The sequence below is a fragment of the Erinaceus europaeus genome, chromosome X, assembly GCF_950295315.1.
Source record: "Erinaceus europaeus chromosome X, mEriEur2.1, whole genome shotgun sequence".
In the NCBI taxonomy this organism is placed as follows: Eukaryota; Metazoa; Chordata; class Mammalia; order Eulipotyphla; family Erinaceidae; genus Erinaceus; species Erinaceus europaeus.
In genome coordinates, this window is record NC_080185.1 from 103,684,936 (window position 1) to 103,706,457 (window position 21,522).

The window sequence follows — 21,522 nt, forward strand, 5'->3', positions numbered from 1 at the left end:
CAAAGGTCCTGATAAGGCTTGTCCCCAGGCAGGGTCCTTCGAACAATGGGTGGCCTTCACTGATTAGGTCTTGTTTATTCAAGGGGGAAGGGGCAAGGAATTTTTCACCTCATACTACAAGCAACTCATACTAAAAGCACTTAACAAACAACTGCATAAAAAGGGAATTTCAAGGCTACTGCCTTTTACAGTTTGGTAGCGCAGTAGGTTAAGTGCACATGGTGCGAAGTGCAAGGACCAGAGTAAGGATCCGGGCTCAAGCCCCCAGCTCCCCACCTGCAGGGGGTTCACTTTGCAATTGGTGAAGCAGGTCTGCAGGTATCTATCTTTCTCTTCTCCTCTCTGTCTTCCCCTCCTCTCTCAATTTCTCTCTGTCCTAGCCAACAACAACAATAGCTATAACAACAATAACAATAGCAACTGCAACAAGGGCAACACAATGGGAAAAAAAATAACCTCCAGGATCAGTGGATTTGTAGTGCAGGCACAGAGCCCCATGATAACCCTGGAGTCAAAAGAAGAAAAAAGAAAGAGAGAGACCTGCAGCACTGCTTGACCACTCATGAAGCGTCCTTCCCGCCCAGATGTGGCCAGGGGCTGTAACCTGGTTCCTTAAGCAGGATAACATGTGCGCTCAAATGTGGTAACAGGTGGGCACCACCAAGCCCCACGGGGGCCTCTTCTATTGGATTTGAGTAACCCTGCATTGTTTTTGTCCTATCTGCCTTTTGCCTGAAATGAAGTGAATGTGCCTCAAGTGAACTTGCCTTTTGTGCCAGCAAATATTTTTTTTTTCTGTTTTTAAACAGTTGAAATGTTTAGATTCTTTGAGATGAGATGCTTAGTCTTGCCAGCCCTTTAGTGTGATTTCTCTATGGCGAAAGTCACATTGTTCTAGAATTCACTCAGTTGCGTTAACAATTACTAGCTGTCTCAAGCTTAAATCCTGCACCTGTGTAAGTGAGCAGAAAGGCTGAATTTAGCTTTCACAAGTTTAATTTTGTAAGGAGAATGTAAAGGCACCATAAGTTAATCAGTGACAATTGAATCTTGTAAGATTGCCACTTACTTATTTATTAATATTGTTGTTGCTGGGGCTTCATCACTCTAGGTTGACTGTGTGTGTGTGTGTGTGTGTGTGTGTGTGTGTGTGTGTGTGTGTGTGTGTGTGTGTGTGTGAGAGAGAGACAGAGAGAGAGAGAGAGAACGAGAACACATAGCACTAAGGCTTCCTCCAGTGCCATAGTACTCCCATGTGGTGTGCCAGGAACTAGAGCCTGGGTTGTTTGCATGGCAAAGTAGGCACCCTCCTGGGTGAGCTATCTCACTGCTCTGCCACAGATTTTAATTTTTTTTTCTTCCTCCAGGGTTATTGCTGGGCTCGGTGCCTGCACCATGAATCCACCGCTCCTGGAGGCCATCTTTTCCCCCCCTTTTGTTGCCCTAGTTGTTGCAGCCTCGCTGTGGTTATTATTGTCATTGTTGATGTTGCTTTGTTGTTGGACAGGACAGAGAGAAATGGAGAGAGGTGCCACAGATTTTTAAATGACCATTTTCAAATCATATTAAGGTTGTAGCTAGACAGAAAGAAAATCACTATGCTTTCCCTAGTTTTTGTCTCATATTATCTAGCAATTGAATTAGTACTGACTTACCTTGTTTTGCTTTATTTTATTTATGCATTTATTGCCACCAGGGTTATCACTGGGACTCAGTACAGGAACAATTGCATCACTCCTGGCAGGCATCTTTTTCCTTTCAGACAGAAAGAGAGAGGGAGAGGGAGAGAGAGAGAGGCAGAGAGAGGAATCCAACAGTTATGAATACACTCCTGCTTCCCCGCAGTTCCTCCCACGTGGTGGTTGGGGGCTCACACCCAGGTTCTCCTGAATGGTAAAGTGTGTGTGCCATAGGGTAAACCACCTCCCAAATGCAGCCGACATATCTTACTAGCTTTCCCCCTGCAGGTGGGGCCCAGGAGCTTGAACCCAGGTCCTTGTGCACTGTAATGTGTGCACTTAACCAGGTGCGCCACCGCCTGGCCCTCCACGTGATAAAATGTAACAGGAAGGAGGAAGATAGGGATTTAATTAAGGTTGATTCAATATTTTCCATGCCCAATATAAAGTTGTACCACTTATAATTCTTTTTTAATAAGATTCCAATTGCTTTATTTATTTATTTATTTATTTATTTATTTATTTATTTTTTAACCAGAGCACTGTTCAGCTCTGGCTTATGGTGGTGCGGGGGATTGAACCTGGGACTTTGGAGGCTCAGGCATGAGAGTCTGTTTGCATAACCGTTATGCTATCTACCCTCCGCCCCCACTTATAATTCTTAAACCATTTATTTTCCATAGAGATACCTTAAAGTTCAGGAGTCAAGCAGTAACGTAGCGGGTTAAGCGCATGTAGTGCAAAGCACAAGAACCGGCGGAAGGTTCCCGGTTCGAGCCCCCGGCTCCCCACCTGCAGGGGAGTCGCTTCACAGGCGGTGAAGTAGGTTGGCAGGTGTCTTTCTCTCCCCCTCTCTGTCTTCCCCTCCTCTCTCCATTTCTATCATATCCAACAACAACGACATCAGTAACAACAATAATAACTACAACAATAAAACAACAAGGACAACAAAAGGGAATAAATAAATAAATACAAAAAAAAATTAAGAAAAAGAAATACCTTACAGTTCATCTTTTTCATTACCTTTAGGTGAAAATTATAAGAAAAATTGTGGAAAATGTGTATTATTTAACTTAAGAGTTTCAGAATAACTGATAAGCTACCACTTGTTCATTGTATTGTGTAAACAAAGCATTGTCCCAGACACATTTAAATAACCACAACATAACTGCATTTTAGGTAACAGGATGCCCTTATTTCACAGATGTAAAAGAAAAGGCACAAAGAGGTTAAATTCTTTGCCCAGTGACACACAGAATATTGCAATCTGGGCACAGAGTAAAAGTTCAGCTAGTCTTTTGTAAAATCTATTCTATTGTAAGTATTCTCTTTTCCAGATTCCCCCAGCCCAAACCTGATGTCTTTTAATCATCAGTGACCTTAAATGAAAGACAACACAAACAGTGTTTTTCAGTTTTTGAAATTTCTTTTCAGGGTGTGTTGCTTCACTTTTCCCCTTGTTTTGTTTCCTTTTTATCGCCTATATGAGCAAGATCATCTAGAATTTGTCAGCAGAACTGAGGTTTCCAATTGCTGTGGAGGGCTGGGTTGAGAGCACACCTTACCCTTAGATCCTTTTCCACCACTGTGCACCAGGACTTTGAAGCCCTCTCTGCCCCTTCCTTCCCCAGAGTCCTTTGCTTTGGTGTAATACAATCACACCCAGAATTATTAAAAAATGCTTTTTATTTTATTTATTTTTCTGTAATCCATCCTTCAGAACTTCAATTCTATCTGAGCCCTATCTCTTTGTAAGAACTGCTTTATGGGCTGGGGAGATAGCATGATGGTTCTGCAAAAGACTTTCAAGCCTGAGGCTCTGAGGTCACAGGTTCAACCCCCCAGTACCACCATTAACCAAAACTGAGCAATGCTGTCTCCACCCCCCTCTCTTTCTCTCTCTCCCTCATTAAAATAATTTTTAAAAGAATTTTAATGTGTTTATGACAACTGCCCAGCAGCATTTACCAGTAAGCTTAGAATCACTGTTGTGCTCCTTATAGTGGCATTTCTCCTTCTGCTTGTAAAGATTTGTAATCACAAAGAAGTAATGCGCCTTTTACCAGCAACAGAGATATCCAGAGCCTGACCTTTCTGGAGGCAGACTGCTATGCTAAATAAGTCCTGTGTTTTTCTCCCCTCTTGCAACAATGTGTTGATTACTCTCCATTTTCAACTTAAAAGATCCACACAGTTCTGAGGAGTCAGAAGTTACGTAAATATTTTTGCAAATACATGTCTGTCCCTTTCTCATTTGTTTCCCCCACTTTGTGCCCCTTACCCCATCAACCCTAGTTTCTTTTTTCTTCTGTCTCTTGTTTTGGAAGTTTCTTTTTGAACATGGTCTGTGCTTCTGTATTTCATGTTGGCAACCCTCTGGAAGGGTTATTGTCTGATTTGATCGCCCTTTCATCTTGTCACATGACTTTGTAAGGAGCAAGACTGTACTTAAGTAAATGCAGGAAACTGCCCAGTGAAATCAACTTTTTTTTTCTCTTTTCAGAAAATATAAGTTATGAAAGAGACGGATGATAGAGAGCCACTCCTTTATATGGTCCAAAGAGGATTTAATGTTTTGAGCCTGGTGCTAACCAGTTTTGAAAAGAAAGCCATTAGAGCTAGAGAACTAGAAGGAAATATTGCTGTTTTGTGGCACAATAATGCCACTTGAAACAAAAGAGACTTGGGAGATGTAGAAGATGAAACAGGAGGAACACGAAAAGGAGAATCAATTTAAAATAAACAAAGAGAAGAAAAAATGAGAAAAACCATCGGACCCCCTAAATGTTCCTCATGCACCATTCATGTTCACTGGCAGTTTTTGTTCTTGTTGTTTGTTTCTCTGTTATCTTTTTAATATGTTTACTTATTTATTAATTATTGGATAGAGACAGAGAGAAAATGAGAGGAGAGGGGAGGTAGAGAGGGAGAGAGACAGAGAGACACTGGCAGCCCTGCTTCACCACTCATGAAGCTTTCCCCCTGCAGGCGGGAACCAGGGGCTTGAACCTGGGTCCTTGTGCATTGTAATGTGTGCACTTAGCCAGGTACACTACTGCCTGGCCCCCGTTTCTTTGTTTTCCTTTGTCCCAAGCATTGATTACCTCTGGCTTATGGTGGTGCTGGAGGGTCGAGACTTTGGAGCCTCAGGTATGAAAATCATTTTGCATAACCATTATGCGATCTCTCCAGCCCCACCTATACTGGTAATTGAATTCAAAGAGACATCTTCCCTCCTTGACTTTCCTTCCCTTTTGTATTTTTTATTATGATAAGAGACAGAGAGGAACAGGGAAATACACACACACACACACACACACACACCTGCAGCACTGTTTCACTGCTCATTAAACCTCCCTCCTGCAGGTGCTGACCAGAGGTTCAAACCTGGAACCTCAAGCATAGTAACTTGTGCTCTTTACCAGTTGCAGCACTGCCCAACCACTGCCTTTCCTTCTGAGAAGGGTACCAACTTGAAAGAAGACAGGGAACAGTATATGTGAGTTCTGTACTGTCTATAGCAGCTTGGATAATGTACCAAAACTGTGTTTATATCTAGAATCTGGCTAAAGAAAGAAAAGTTGAGGGGGCTGGATAGTGGTGCACCTGGTTAAGACCACATAGTACTAAGCACAAGGATCTGGGTTTGAACTCCCAGCTCCTCACCTGCTGGGCAGAAGCTTCACAAGCTGTGAAGCAGATATGCAGGTGACTGTCTTTTTCTCTTCCTCTCTATCTCCCCCCCCCCCAGTTTCTCTCTGTCCTATCCAATAAAATAGAAAGAAATAGGGGGCTGAGTGATAGTGCAGTGGGTTAAGCACACGTGGTGCAAAAGCTCAAGGACCGACGTAGGGATCCCAGTTCAAGCCCCCAGCTCCCCACTTGCAGGGGTATTGCCTCACAAGCAGTGAAGCTGATCTGCAGGTGTCTTTCTCTCCCCCTCTGTCTTCCTGCCCTCTCTCGATTTCTCTGATTTCTCTCTGTCCTATCCAACAACAACTACAGCAATAACAACATCAATAATAACAGCAATGATAAACAACAGGGGCAACAATAGGGGAAAAATAGCCTTCAGGAGCAGTGGAATCATAGTACAGGTACTTCTTCTTCTTCTTCTTCTTCTTCTTCCTCTTCCTCTTCCTCTTCCTCTTCCTCTTCCTCTTCCTCTTCCTCTTCTTCTTCTTCTTCTTCTTCTTCTTCTTCTTCTTCTTCTTCTTCCGTAGCCAGTCAACAGCGTCAGGTTGAGCCTGATGTAAAGTTTCGAGACCTCCTTTGAATCTGGAGAGGTGAAGGTCGTTGACTATGTGGGTCATAGTCTGTCTGGAGCCGCAGGGGCAGTTCGGGTCGTCTCTGGCTCCCCAGCGATGGAACATAGCGGCGCACCGGCCATGGCCTGTTCGATAGCGATTGAGGAGGGCCCAATCATAACGTGCTAGGTCAAAGCTGGGTTGATGCTTGCAGGGGTCTGTGATGAGGTGTTTGTTCTTTACCTCAGCTGACTGCCAACTCTGTTTCCAAGAGACTGGAACAGAGAAGTTCAGTGTAGGCGTAGGGGACCAGATTGGGTGAAGAGACATCAAGAGTTGGACAGGGTGGGCGAAGATATCCGCGTATATTGGCAGGTCTGGTCGAGCGTAGACGTGGGAAATGAACTTAAATGATGCCGCATCCCGACGAATATCTGGCGGGGCGATGTTGCTAAGGACTGGCAGCCATGGAACCGGGGTGGAACGGATGGTTCCAGAAATTATCCTCATGGAGGAATATAATTTGGAATCGACCAAGTGGACATGGGGGCTACGGAACCATCCTGGGGCACAGTATTCTGCAGTGGAATAGCATAATGCCAGAGAGGATGATCGTAGTGTGGAAGCACTCGCGCCCCGTGAGGAGCTGGCCAGTCTTGCAATGATGTGATTCCTCGCGCCCACCTTTGCTGCAGTTTTTATGAGATGTTCGTGAAATGACAGAGTGCGATCGAGAGTAACGCCAAGATAGACTGGCTGGGCTTCATGCCGGATTCTCGTATCATCAGTGCAGGTACTGAACCCCAGCAATAACCCTGAAGGCCAAAAAAAAAAAAAAACTTTTGAGAGAAAGAAGGAATATGGCCATCAGGAGTGGTGGATTTGTAGTGCTGGCAACAAGCCCCAGTGATGGCCCTGGAGGCAAAAAAAAAAAAAAAAAAAAAAGGAAAAAGGAAATGGCTACCAAGAGCAGTGGAACCCCAGCTATAACCCTGGAGGCAAAAAAAAAAAAAAAGAGAGAAGTTGACATAAAGAAATGGAGGAAGACCTCTTGTTCATGGATTGGAAGAATAAATATCATTAAAATAGCAATCCTGCCAAAAGCAATCTGTAATTCAATGTAATCCCTATTATTATCCCAATGATATATTTCAAGAAAATTGAACAACTTATCCAAAAATTTGTGTGGAACTGTAAAAAACCATGAATATCAAAAGCTCTCTTGAGGAAAAAGAAGAAAAATATAGGCACCACAATTCCAGACTTCAGTTTATGTTACAAAGCAATACTAGTTAAAACAGTGTGGTATTGGAACAAAAAGTGACATATGGACCAATGGAACAGGATAAAGATCGCAGAACACATTATGTATTAGAAAGAGGCCAAAACTACCCAGTGGGTTAAAGAATGTCTCTTTAACTGAGTGAACTGGACAACCACATGTAGAAAAGTGAAGCTAGACCACCGCCTAACACCATGCATCAAAATTAATTCAAAATGAATCAAATATCTGAATATTAGACCTGAAACTATAAAATATATAGAAGAATACACTGGTGAAACATTTCATGACCTTAACATTAAAGGCATATTTGGAGACTCCATCCCATGGACAAGGGAAAAAAAAATTAAAAATGAACAAATGGGCCTATATCAAATTGAAAAACTTCTACAAATATATATATATATATATATATATATATATATATATATATATATAGAGAGAGAGAGAGAGAGAGAGAGAGAGAGAGATAAATAGGCAACCCATCAAATGGGAAAAGATATTTGCACACTACACTTCAGACAAGCAGTTGATATCAAACATCAATAAAGAACTCATACATGGGCATAAATAGCATAATAAATAGCATAATGGTTATACAAAGAGACTGGCATGCCTGAGGCTTCCAAGTCCTAGTTTCAATCCCCTGCACCACCATAAGACAGAGTTGAGCAGTGCTCTGGTGTAAAAAAAAAGTAACTCATACAGTTCAACAATAAGAAAAGAGAACATCCCAACAAAAAATGGAAAGAAGATATGAATAAATGGTTCTCTTAAGAAGAAATACGGGGCTAGGGAGACAGCATAATCTTTATGCAAAGAGACTTCCATGCCTGAGGCTCCAAGGTCCCAGGTTCAGTCCCCACCACCATCATAAGCCAGAGCTGACCAGTGCTCTGGCCTCTGTCCCCTCTCTCTATAACTCTCATTAAAATAAATAAATAAAATATTTTTTAAAAAAAGAAGAGATACACATGGCCCACAGACATGCAGAAATGCTCTGATTCATTCATTATTAGACAAATGCACATTAAAACCATATTGAGATTTCACCTCACACCTGTGAGAATGGATTCCATCAATAAAACCAAAGGTATGTGTTTAAGAGGATGTGGAGAGAGAGAGGAGCTCTACTACACTGCTGGGGGAGTGCAAATTGGTGCAGCCATTATGAAGAACAGTGTGGAGAATCCTTAAACAAATACAAATGGAAACACCTTATGATCTAGCAATTCCACTCCTAGGCATATACCCAAAAGATAAAATAAGACTTGAAGGAATATATACACTCCCATGTTCATAGCAGCTTTATTCACAACAGTAAAAACTTGGAAACAACCAACCAAAATGCCCTTTGGCAGATGACTGGATAAAAAAAGTTATGGGACATATAATATACTCACTGGAGTTTTACTCAGCAATAAAAAAAGATGATATTGTGTCCTTTGGGACAAAGTGGAGGGAATTAGGGAAGACTATATGCTTACTGAAGTAAGTAAGGAGGTGGAAGGAAAACTACAGAGTGATTTCATTCATATGGAGAATATAGAGAATTGAACATATGAATGTGGAAAAAAATAAACCTCTATGTAAGACTGGGGGACCTATAGTGGCTATCTATGGGGGTGGGAATGGGGACACAGATCTTTGTTGATGGGAGTGCTGAGAAAAAATAGACATTACTGTAAACCATTACTCAAAAAAACTCTAAAATTAAGAGAGAGAAAGAGATCAAAGAATACATTTAAGAATACAAGATAAAAATCACCCTGCATAGGGGGTAGATAGCGTAATGGTTATGCAAAGAGACTCTCATGCCTGAGGCTCCGAAGTTCCAGGTTCAATCCCCCACACCACCATAAGCCAGAGCTGAGCAGTGCTCTGGTGTTTTCTCTCTGTGTCTTTCTCTCTCTGCATCTCTCTCAAAAAATTAAAAAATAAAATTTAAAAATTAAATACTTAAAAAATATTTAAAAGGGAGTCGGGCTGTAGCGCAGCGGGTTAAGCGCAGGTGGCACAAAGCACAAGGACCGGCATAAGGATCCCGGTTCGAACCCCGGCTCCCCACCTGCAGGAGAGTCGCTTCACAGATGGTGAAGCAGGTCTGCAGGTGTCTGTCTTTCTCTCCCCCTCTCTGTCTTCCCCTCCTCTCTCCATTTCTCTCTGTCCTATCCAATAACGACAACAACAATAATAAATACAACAATAAACAACAAGGGCAACAAAAGGGAATAAATAAAGTAAATATTTAAAAAAAAGAGAAAAAAAATATTTAAAAATCATCCTGCATGGACTGAATACCTGCTGTATGCCATACTGTACAACACTCCTATGATATTTCATTTAAACTTCACAATACTTGGCATAGGACTTAGAAGCGGTATTATTTCAGTCCTCTGTTGGCTAGTGAGGAAATCATGCCTCAAAAAGATCGAGACATTTGTCAGAGATAGCATGATGAGAGATATAGAAGACTTGGATTCCAAAAGTCAGCTATTTCTTACTCTGAAATGTGCTGTTTTTGCTACACTGTATTTACAGTACTATAGAATGAGGAGTTGAGTCCAGGACAGGAGTGAAAACCTTCCAGGAGAAATGATATGTTTTGCTTTCCCTGAGATACTCGTGCTACAGGAAGAAGAAGACTGAGCGCTTAAACATCCTTCAAGCTATGGATGAAATATTGTGCATTTCATTGAACATCGCATTATTACACCATAGGGGGTGGGAATCTCGCCTGGAAGTGCCTGAAATGGCCTTTAAGTTAAAACAAGCATGCATTAAGAGGAAGGCAAACTCTCCATTTTTTTTTTTTACTGTAAAATACATGCTTTCATAGAAAATTTGAAATCTGCAATTTATACAGCCAGACAGAGAGGTAAAGTCCTTCATTCTTATTAGCTTGAAGGATTCTTCAATGAAACATTCTGAGAAACACTCTATTAGTGGATATGGTGGGATAACAAATAAAAATTGGCTTTCAATTGTGATATTACAATATAGCATTAATTGTATGCTTTTTGAAAATTATATGTAATAATAGAAGCTAGTTTTCTCTGTGCCCTCAGTGCTTCCTAGATGCTCCAACTAGGTGTTCCTGGAGGCTTCTGACTGGCCTGTAGTCAGTCCTTCACTATCTCCATTTTTTTTTTTTTTTGCCTCTAGGGTTATTGCTGGGGCTTAGTGCCTGTACTACAAATCCACTGCTCCTGGATACCATTTTTCCCATTTTGTTGCGTTTGTGGTTGCTATTGTTATTGTTATTATAACTGTTTTTGTTGGATAGGACAGAGAGAAATCAAGAGAGGAGGGAAGACAGAGAGGAGGAGAGAAAAATAGACACCTGCAGACCTGCTTCACCGCCTGTGAAGCGACTCCCCTGCAGGTGGGAAGCTGGGGGGTCAAACCGGGGTCCTTGTGCGGAATCCTTGCACTTTTCACCATGTGCTTAACCTGTTGCACTACTGTCCAGCCCCCTCCATCTTCATTTTAATCCTGGCTTAAAAGAGAATTCTAGAACTCGAGGAGGTAGAACACAGAATTTATAGGAGTGAGGTATTGAGTTCAAACCCTGCAACCATTCATTAAAGTAAACAAGTAAGTAAACAAATAAGTACACTTGAAAGAGAGAGAAAGAAGAAGGAAGGGAGGGAGGGAGAGAGGGAGAGAGAGAGAGAGAGAGAGAGAGAAAGAGAGAGAGACAGAGCGCAGCTTCCTTGGATACTATACTGGTTCGCCGTATGTATAACCCAGCTTCAAGCCCATTGAAGGAAGCTTTAGTACTGTGATCTATTTCATACTTTGTTCTCAGCCTCTATCTAAAAGATAAATTAAAAAATATAAAGAATGATTACAAAGTATCTGGGTTTATGTGTATGTAGTGGATTAAAGCAAAATCCCGTTCACTTTTATTTAGATAATTTGCTCAAAAATGAAGAATTTCTAGGCCTTTTCGTCTTAGATGTGAGATGATCCCTGTGATCTTAGAGTTTGTATTCATATTGTACCCCAAGACTTACCTCTTTCCCAGCCTGTACTCATCTGGTTAAACATTTTGCCACCAATGTCCATCCTGGTTTGATAGGCTATCTATCTAGTATCTACCTTATCTGGCTATCTAATTTTATAAGACCAAGCAACTCTGTTGGAGTTGCTTTCTTCAAAACTTGACACATTTTAGTGTGTAATATTCTTTCTTTGTCAGTAAGTTTGGATTCTCAATTGCCTCTATAAAATTTCGTTTCTAGGAAAATAAACCAAACTAAACAGCATTCTCAAGGCAGGCAGTATAGACTTTCAACCAATTTGAAAAGAAAACTTAATATCACCCCCACCCCGCTGCTGGCTCCAAATGCCAAGCTATTTTCGGTTATATATGAGGCTCTTGACAGAGTTATTATAAAGTGTACATTCAATGTCCTTACTTGATAGTAGAAAGCTTTTTCGGATGTACTTGAATGTTATGTGTAGTAAAGCTGCTTTTGAAACAATTCCAGTGTGTTGATATTTTGTGTCATTTTGTTTTTCCCTTGGGATTTTTGAACAAGTCTAAATTGGTAGCATTTCAAAAGAATAACTTGTAGTTATGTATGTGAAAGCATCACATGGCTTGATTTCCATTGCTGAACATAGAAAGGCAGGTGAACTTCTTGCAGGGGTCATCATCCTCCTTAAGTGAGACACCTAGACATTGGCAAGACTTGTTACAGAAATGGCAGCCTGGCTGTGGGGAGAACCTGCATCCTAGACCTTCAGTCCTGGAAGAGACTGGAATGTTTTCTTGGCCTGGAATCCAAAGCTAGTCTTGATTTTCTAGTTCTCTGGGAGATTCAAAGTCTGTACAGAATCCATTGAGTGGTTGAGAAGAGCATGAGCTCACAAAAGCTATTGTTAGATCCACCACCTGGAGTTGTGAGGGAAGTATTTCCTCACCCACAGACTGTGAGGGTTGTCCTAATGACAGTGTTCCTGGGTCCCTTTCCTGCTCCAGTGTAGCAGTACCTTCAAGAAATATGTGTTTTTCCTTGCTGGACTAAATGTTTGTTTTTGGTTTTTTTTTCCCCCATTTTGTTTCCCTTATTGTGGTTATTGTTGCCATTGTTGTGTTGCCATTGCTGTTGTTGTTAGATAGGACAGAGAGAAATTGAGAGAGGAGGGGAAGACAGGGAGAGAGAAAGATAGACACCTTCAGACTTGCTTCACCACTTGTGAAGTGACCTCCCTGCAGGTGGGGAGCCAGGGGCTCGAACCAGGATCCTTACACCAGTCCTTGCTTAGTACCATGCATGCTTAGCCCTCTGCGCTACCACCTGGCCTCAGACTTAAAGCTTTTTTAAGGGCTAGGTTCAAGTCTATCCAATTTATTACTGTGTGCTTCAGCAACTAACTGAGGTTTAGTGGTGTTCAGTAAGCATCTATCACTGATAAATTAGGGATTTCTAGATAATTTTGGTGATGAAAGAAGTTGTAGATTTTTTTTTTATTTTTTTTTTTCCTCCTCCAGGGTTATTGCTGGGCTCGGTGCCTGCACCATGAATCCACGGCTCCTGGAGGCCATTTTTTCCCCCTTTTGTTGCCCTTGTTGTAGCTTCGTTGTGGCTATTATTATTGCCCTTGTTGACGCAATTCGTTGTTGGATAGGACAGAGAGAAATGGAGAGAGGAGGGGGAGACAGAGAAGGGGAGAGAAAGATAGACACCTGCAGACCTGCTTCACCGCCTGTGAAGCGACTCCCCTGCAGGTGGGGAGCCGGGGTTCTCGAACCGGGATCCTTACGCCGGTCCCTGCGCTTTGCGCCACATGCGCTTAACCCACTGCGCCACCGCCCGACCCCCTGTAGATTTTAAATGAAGGGATGGTAGGCCTTTAATGAGACAAAGAAAAAAATTGGGAGTATGGTAGGAAAATGAACCATTTGAAAGATAATCAAATGAAAGGAGAAAAAAGTCCAAGGAAGCAGCTTGGTAAGACAGAAAGAAAAAGGCTTCCAGAAGTTAGACAGATCTGAGACAAAAATATTGATTTTTTTTCCACCATCTTCTACTTTTGTGAGAAAAGACCATATATTCTGTCTCTTTCATCAGATGAGTAAATTAATGTTAACTTCACAGAAATATCACAGAGTATTTCTTTAAGGCCCATTCATTTAGTGGGGTGTTTCTTATGAGTAGTTATTATTTTTTAAAGTATTATTAGTGCCTATTGTTTTTCCTGGGTTTACTTTCCAAGTTAAAAAAATGAAGAAAATTAGAGGAAATGATTTCTGAGACTAATTTCAACTCAGTTGAGCCATTCATTAAAAGAGTGGGCCACTTTGAGGATGAATATAAAAGGTATGTAGTTGGGACCAGGTGGTGGCTCACCTGGTTAAGAGCACACAATACAGTGCACAAGGACCCAGGTTCAAGCCCTTGGTTCCCCCCCCCTCCAGGGGGAAGGCTTCACGACTAGTGAAGCGGTGCTACAGGTGTCCCTCTGTCTCTCTCCCTCTCTATCACCCCCTTCCCTCTCAATTTCTGGCTGTCTCTACCCAATAAATACATAAATACAATAAAAACATTTTAAAGGCATGTACAGAGGAAAGTACATGTTTTGTTTATAGAATGGTCAGCCCTCTCCGATTGATATGAATTGTATTCCAAGCACTTCTACTTTATGCACTTATCTGGGACAAACTGAATTAGGTGTTTTTTATTTTGTCTGTTTACTTCTCGCTACCCCATCTGATAATTTAAGCTATTTTGTTCTTTTTCATAGAATGAGCATTCAAAATGATGAGTTAGCTCAATTAGGCTACAGATATCCAACCTAAGTTACATTTAAAAAGCAGTTTAAATAGGTAAGACCTATTTGTGTTTTTCACTTGAAGTTCTCTTTTCATCAATAACACTTAGAAGACTACAAAGTAGATCTGTCATTGGGAGATAACATAATGATTAGTCAAGAAGACTTTCATGCCTGGGGCACCAAACGTTCCAGATTTAATCAACAGCACTGCAATAAGCCAGAGCTGAGCAGTGCTCTGTTAAATAAATAAATAAATAAATAAATAAATAAATAAATAAATCTTTTTAAAAAAAAGAATCACATACCTTCATTTTTTCCCCTCAAACCAGAATATTGCTCACTTCTGGTTTTTGCTAGTGCCAGGGATTAAGCCTCAGACTTCCAGACCTCAGACATGCAACTCGGTTGTGCAAACTGCTTTGCTCTCTCCCTAATCCAGTATAAAATATTCTTCAACAGGATGTCCAGGCAGCTCACTTGGATAATGCTCTGCATTGTCAAGTGCATGACTGAGGTGTGAACTTGTTCCCCATCGTACTGATGTAAGCTTTGGTACTGTGCTTCTTCCCTTTTGTCTCTCTCTCTTTTTTAATTTACTTTTTATTTAAGAAAGGATAAATTAACAAAACCATAGGGTAGGAGGGGTACAACTCCACACAATTCCCACCACCCAATCTCCATATCCCATCCTCTCCCCTGATAGCTTTCCCATTCTCTATCCCTCTGAGAGCATGGACCCAGGGTCATTGTGGGTTGTAGAAGGTGGAAGGTCTGGCTTCTGTAATTGCTTCCCCACTGAACATGGGCGTTGACTGGTGGATCCATACTCCCAGTCTGCCTCTCTCTTTCCCTAGTAGGGTGGGTCTCTGGGGAAGCTGAGCTCCAGGACATATTGGTAGGGTCTTCAGTCCAGGGAAGCCTGGCCGGCATCCTGATGGCATCTGGAACCTGGTGGCTGAAAAGAGAGTTAACATACAAAGCCAAACAAATTATTGAGCAATCATGGACCCAAAGGTTGGAATAGTGGAGAGGAAGTGTTGGGGAGGTGCTCACTGCAAACTCTAGTGTACTTCTGCTTTCAGGTATATATTTTGCACTTGTTTATGGATACGTCTGAACATATGCTCTCTCTCACAGAACCTGGTGTATATCTAGGTTTTGGGCCCTTTTGTATCTTTCTCTCTGAAGGTCTTCCTGGAGTAGTGAAGTCCCAACCATGGCATGAGGAAGAAAAGCTTTTCTCTTTCTTCTCTTCTAAATTCTTTTATCTGGTCTAATAATTACATTGACACAAGGCAAATTAACAGGAGAAAACGAATGGATTTTGTACGTGGAGGCTTCATAGATCTGGATGGCACTTGTGTATTTATAGAAGTGGTCAGCTTATACATCTTTTAGAAGAAGAAACAGTAAACTAGTTACAAACTGACAAAAACCCAACCTTTTTGGCTCAAAGCTGCTCTCTCTCTCTCCAGCAATATGGGCTTCTGCCACCTGAGACAGAGAAAGTGCCTTTCTTCTCCTTCTTCATATATATAATTTTATTTATTTATTTATTTATTTTTATAAAATGGAAACACTAAAAAAAAACATAGGATAAGAGGAGTACAACTCCACACAATTCCCACCACCAGAACTCCGTATCCCATCCCCTCCCCTGATAGCTTTCCTATTCTTTATCCCTCTGGGAGTATGGACCAAGAGACATTATGGGGTGCAGAAGGTGGAAGGTCTGACTTCTGTAATTGCTTCCCCAATGAACATGGGTGTTGACAGGTCGATACATACTCCCAGCCTGCCTCTCCCTTTCCTAGTGGAGCGGGGCTCTGGGCAAGCAGGGCTCCAGGACACATTGGTGAGTTTGTCTGCCCAGGGAAGTCTGGTTGGCATCATGGTAGCATCTGGGACCTGGTGGCTGAAAGAAGAGTTAACATATAAAGCCAAATAAATTGTTGACTAATAAGACTGGAATAATGCAGATGATTTGGGGGGTCTCCATTTTGTAGATAGCTAGTAGGCCTAGTTATATTCCACAGGGCCCATGACTATATTAGTGGGTTTTTTTGTTTGTTTGTTTGTTTTGTTTTGTTTTTTCCTGAGCCTGAAATCTGATATGCAGGTGGATCCAAGTTATTGTCTGGGGAGATGATGTCATGGCTGGAAAAAGGACCAGAAAGCTGCATGAGGGAAGAGAGTAGCTCCCAAATATGGGAAAGGTATATAAATGTTGTTGACTGAAAGCCCCATCGATTTGATCTGATCTGATCTGGGGCCCATATTGAGCTTAGGAGCCTATGTAACTTCTGTATCTCTTTAGATCTGAGCTCACATTCTGTGGTCATGAGTAGAAACGCTCCAAGCTGCCCCAGTTTCAGAACCCATCTTCCTCAGGTGTAGCATAGAGTATGTTGTCCAGCCTCCCTTCGGAGGATGAAACATTCTCTACCATTGTTGATCCATGTTATTGGCAAGGTCCTATGGGGGCCCACAGAGGGGTCTATTGTGTTGTTCCTGATAGAGATGACCGGTAAAAATGGAGAGAGGGATTTATTTGAGGTCAAGGCCCATCTTGTCTGTTTGGGAATCTCAGGAGCAACTGGTGGCATTACTCTATAAGACACAGCTATATACGAATAATGTCAAAGGACATAAATTAGGGTGATATTGATATTGTGTATGATACTGCAAATCCTAACAAAGGGATTTTCAAAGAAAGTCCCTTTCATATGGGTGATTTTAAGTTGAGGGTTAGAATGTCCTGATTGCACCGTTTCTCAAGCTATTTTAATTCAAAATCATCATTATGACACTTTGACATCTTTGGGAGCAGTCTGTCCTACATCCCAACACTGTCTTTCAATTGTAAAATGTCTATCATGGAAATGAATCAGTGTGTGCTTGCTTTGTTGAGCCGAGTCTATTTTTGTGTTTCAGTTTGGGAAGCAGCACATCGAGAACCTATTCAGTGACCTTCAGGATGGGAGGCGCCTCCTAGACCTTCTTGAAGGCCTGACAGGGCAAAAACTGGTATGTGATTTCTTTATAAGAAAGTTCAAGGTAACTATAGTAGACTCTCAAAGCAGAAACAAATTCAACATAGTCTCATAAGATCTAGTTAAATTCATTAGGAACTGATCCAGCTGACAATATAGGAGCTATTCCTAAATAAAAATTTAAGATCTTGCACTGTTATTTTTATTTTGGTAAATACCTAACAAGAAGGGACTTTTTTTTCCCATTGATATCATTACTAGGTATCACTGGCTTATGATAGTAACATCATTGTTATTGAATGCCTTTTCGTGAAAATAGATCGCTTTCTGGGGGCCAGGCGGTAGCGCAGTGGGTTGAACGTTGAACATGTATTGCAGGAATCACAAGGACTGGTGTAAGGATTCCGGTTTGAGCCCCCGGCTCCCCACCTACATGGGGGGGGGTCGCTTCACAAGTGGTGAAGCAGGTCTGCAAGTGTCTATTTTTCTCTCCCCCTCTCTGTCTTCCCCTCCTCTCTCAATTTCTCTCTGTCCTATCCAACAATAGCAATAATAATAATAACAACAACAAGGGCAACAAAAATGGGGGTGGGGGCTCCAGGAGCAGTGGATTCATATTGTAGGCACTGAGCCCCAGCAATAACCCTGGAGGCAAAAAATAATAATAAATAAAATAAAGTAAAGAAAGAGAAAATAAAATAGATCACTTTCTTGGGGGAATGTTGGTTTTTAAGACTGTTGTTGTCACAGGTGTGCAGTTTCTTAACTGCTCATAATGGGGGTCAGCCTACCACACCCTCCACCAACTTGTCAAGGGAACTATGCATAATGGTATTTAAAAATATTTTATTTACTTTATTAAATGAGAGAGCGAGAGCAAGAGAGGTATACAGAAAGACCAGAGCACTGCTCAGCTCTGGCTTATGGTAGTGTTGGAGATTGAACCTGGGACCTCATAGCCTCAGACATGAAATTCTTTTGCATAACTGTGATGTTATCCACCCCCCCATAGTAATCTTTTAAGTTTCATTTTCCTTCTGATTATGCTAAGACCACTTACTGTGAGATAAAGAGATTGCAAATCCAATGTTTAATTGGCAGAAGGTCCAGCTAGGCAACATGAATAAGATGCAAAGACTTGCTGAAACGCATTGCCCCAATGATTAATATCATCGGAGAAATCACAATAAAGCCTGTATAGAAAAGAAATGACTTATTGACTTGAGAAACTGTTGAAACTTAACTTAAAAAGGGTTATTTGGGGAGCTGTGGCATGTAAAAGGATTCACAGTGGGGAGCTGGGGAATGGATTTAAACAATACAAGGTTTATTAGGGCATGGGATATATAGTTAGATACACAAAACAAGCAATATATATAAAGCATGGGATATATAGTTAGATACACAAAACAAGCAATTATCATCAGAGGTTAAGAGTAAGCTAGGTCCATAAAGTCTGAGTATAGTTATCAAAAGTTTAGTCCCATAAGATAAGCAATTATCAGCTGAGACAAAAGTTGCTCATGGCTGTAGAGGGGTCTAAAAGTTTACTGGCTAGCAGAGTCACACGTGTTCGGTTCCCAGGAGAAGTAGCCATGGTGGATGGATGCCTGGAGCACCTCTGTCGATGCTTCTGACCAGGAGAAAAAGCAGCAGCCAAAAGAGCAAACTGCTCCAAGCCCATACCTTTTATACACTCCCTTCTCTGCCGCACCTCCTCAGGATGACTTCATTCCTATGCTTATAGCCCCAAACTCCTGTTGGGGTCACAACAAGAAACAACAGGAGTTGGGCAGTCTAGTAATGAGCTCCAAAGAAGAGATGGGAAAATCTGGTTCTACACAGAGTACAGTTAGGGAGATGTAATTACCGATGGATATTTAGTAGTTTGGGTGAAATCATACATATTTGTGAAGGGGAGGGATGGGCATGGGCAGTTAACTTAGATAAAATAATTAATCATACATCTTGTGTAAGGAAGTGACAGAATGGGCTGAGGAGACAGCATGGTGGTTATGCAAAAAATATTTTCATGCCAGAGGCTTTGACATCCCAGGTTGAATCCCCAACATCACCATAAACCAGAGTTGAGCAGTGTTCTAGTTAATAATAAAATCAAATAAAAAAATAATTTAAAAAACACAGTGACAGAGAAAAATGTCATGGGGGTAGGGGGTATGGTTTTTACTACAGTAATGAGAAGGTGACCAAAAGTAAGGTTGAGTTTTAGTGCACAGATTCCACTGCCTGGGTCTGACCATTCACGGGGTCTGAGGTCCTTATCAGTAAAATGCTATTTACAAGGTTCCATCTCAGTCCAACCAAAGCTAAAAGAATCCAACCACATGGCTTGTCCTAAGGAGGGGTTGCCACACCCTCTAAACGTTTGTCAAGCTTCAGGCCAGTTTGATTTTGCTTTACCAAGCCCCAGCATCCATCTCAGTTTTCTTCCAGAAAAGAAAGAGGTGCAGAAGTTGCAAAAAGTAAACATTAACACAATGCTATTGTTAACTTCAATGTTCTGAGGGGTGGAAAGTTTATTTTAAGAGTAAATACAACAGGTATCATGATAGCTGAATTTTCAAGACTCTGTGACTAGAGAAATTAGGTATATGCAGTATATTTCATATATTATAACAGAATATGGAAAGTGTTAAAATTAAAGAACATAGTATATGCCTTTTGAGGTTGGCAGTATTAGAGAACTAAAGATCGTTGAGGTTTTGAGCTTCAATGGCCAAGACAATTAAGATCATACTCTCAAAAAGTGTTTTTGTTAATACCATTTGACACTGAGTAATTTTAATAGACTTCAGTCCCTTTTTAAATTTTCCTTAAAAGTTTGGTGATTGAAAGTCGGGCGGTAGCGCAGCTGGTTAAGTGCACTTGGCACGAAGCACAAGGACTGGCTTAAGGATCCTGGTTCAAGCCCCTGGCTCCCCACCTATAGGGAGTCCCTTCACAGGCGGTGAAGCAGGTCTGCAGGTGTCTATCTTTCTCTCACCCTCTCTGTCTTCCCCTCCTCTCTCCATTTCTCTCTATTCTATCCAACAATGATGACATCAATAACAATAACAATAATAACTAAAACAACAAAGGCAACAAAAAAGGAAATAAATAAATATTTTTAAAAGTTTGGAGATTGAGGATGGAGAGATAGCATAATGGTTATGCATAAGATTTTCATAGCTGAGGCTCTCATGTCCCAGATTCAATCCCTGGGATCACCATAATCCAGAGTTGAGCAGTGCTCTGGGTTTTCTCTCTGTGACTTCTTCTCAGTCTCTTTCTGTCTTTCAAATAAAATAAATAAAATATCTTTTAAAAGTTTGGAGATCACTGTTCTACCTTACTAACAAATGTCCTTATGCATATCATATGGTCTCTTGATGGCCATACAGTAATTCCTAACTAGGTAGGAGAGATGAAGGTGTGATTCTAACCTTCATGAAGAAGAATTTGCTGCTTGGCAGGTCGATCCATACTCCCAGCCTCCCTCCCTCCCTCCCTCCCTTCCTTCCTTCCTTCCTTCCTTCCTCCCTCCCTCCCTCCCTCCCTTCTTTCCTTCCTTTCTTTTTTGCCTCCAGGGTTATTGCTGGGGCTCCGTGCCTGCACTAGGAATCCACTGCTTCTGGAGGCTATTTTTTACCCTTTTGTTGCCCTTGTTGTTTATCGTTATTGTTATTATTGCTGTTGTTATTGTTGTATAGGACAGAGAGAAATCGAGAGAGGAGGGGGACAGAAGGATAGACACCTGCAGACCTGCTTCACCGCTTGTGTCCTTACATTTCACGCCATGTGCACTTAGCCGCTGCATTACCGCTCACCCCACCCCCGCCCGCAGCCTCCCCAGCCTGTTGCTATCTTTCCCTAGTTGGGTAGGCCTCTGGGGAGGTGAGGTTCCAGGATACATTGGTGAGGTCTGCCCAGTTGGCCTCATAGTAGCATCTGCAACGTGTTAGCTAAAAAAGAATTAAGATTTAAAGCAGAACAAATTGTTTAATAATTAGGAACCTGAAGTACTACCATTATTTTTGAAATAGGTGTCAGTTCTTGCTAAGGCAGCCCTATTACGAGCACTCTTAATGTTTCTTCTCTCAATTCCTGATGCCTGTCCCCCAGTGTTACATTGAAATATTCAAATGCAGAAGTGGGATAATTGTTCAATTTAAGATAACTGTGCAAATTCCTTGCTTACTATTTGAAATTGAATTTATACATTGTCCCATTTCTAGTAAATTGTTCCCTCCTTCTTTCCCACCCCACCTCTGCCAGGTAGTAAACATTGTTCCATCTTGTTCACAGCCACAAGAAAAAGGATCCACAAGAGTTCATGCCCTGAACAATGTCAACAAGGCACTGAGAGTTCTGCAGAAAAACAATGTAAGTGAAGTCCTGCAGATGAGGGGGCCCCCAGGACAGCATGGTTACAAGTGTGAGTGAGAGCTCTGACTCTAAATGCAGCAAAAGCAATTCAAGTTCTTTTGTAAACTGAAGCTGATATTATTAAGAGCAAGAGAGTTGTGGTCCAGGAG

At 41.5% G+C, this 21,522-nt stretch overlaps 1 protein-coding gene across 7 annotated transcripts in view; it reads left to right on the forward strand.

Moving 5' to 3' along the window:
* Positions 1–21,522, forward strand: part of DMD (dystrophin) — a 2,449,111-nt gene that overhangs the window by 412,561 nt on the left and 2,015,028 nt on the right. For all 7 annotated transcript variants that reach the window (XM_060182733.1, XM_060182732.1, XM_060182735.1 and 4 more), the window contains exons 3-4: positions 16,929–17,021; positions 21,293–21,370. In XM_060182733.1, the coding sequence (XP_060038716.1) occupies positions 16,929–17,021; positions 21,293–21,370 (171 nt within the window). The remainder of the gene's footprint in view (positions 1–16,928; positions 17,022–21,292; positions 21,371–21,522) is intronic.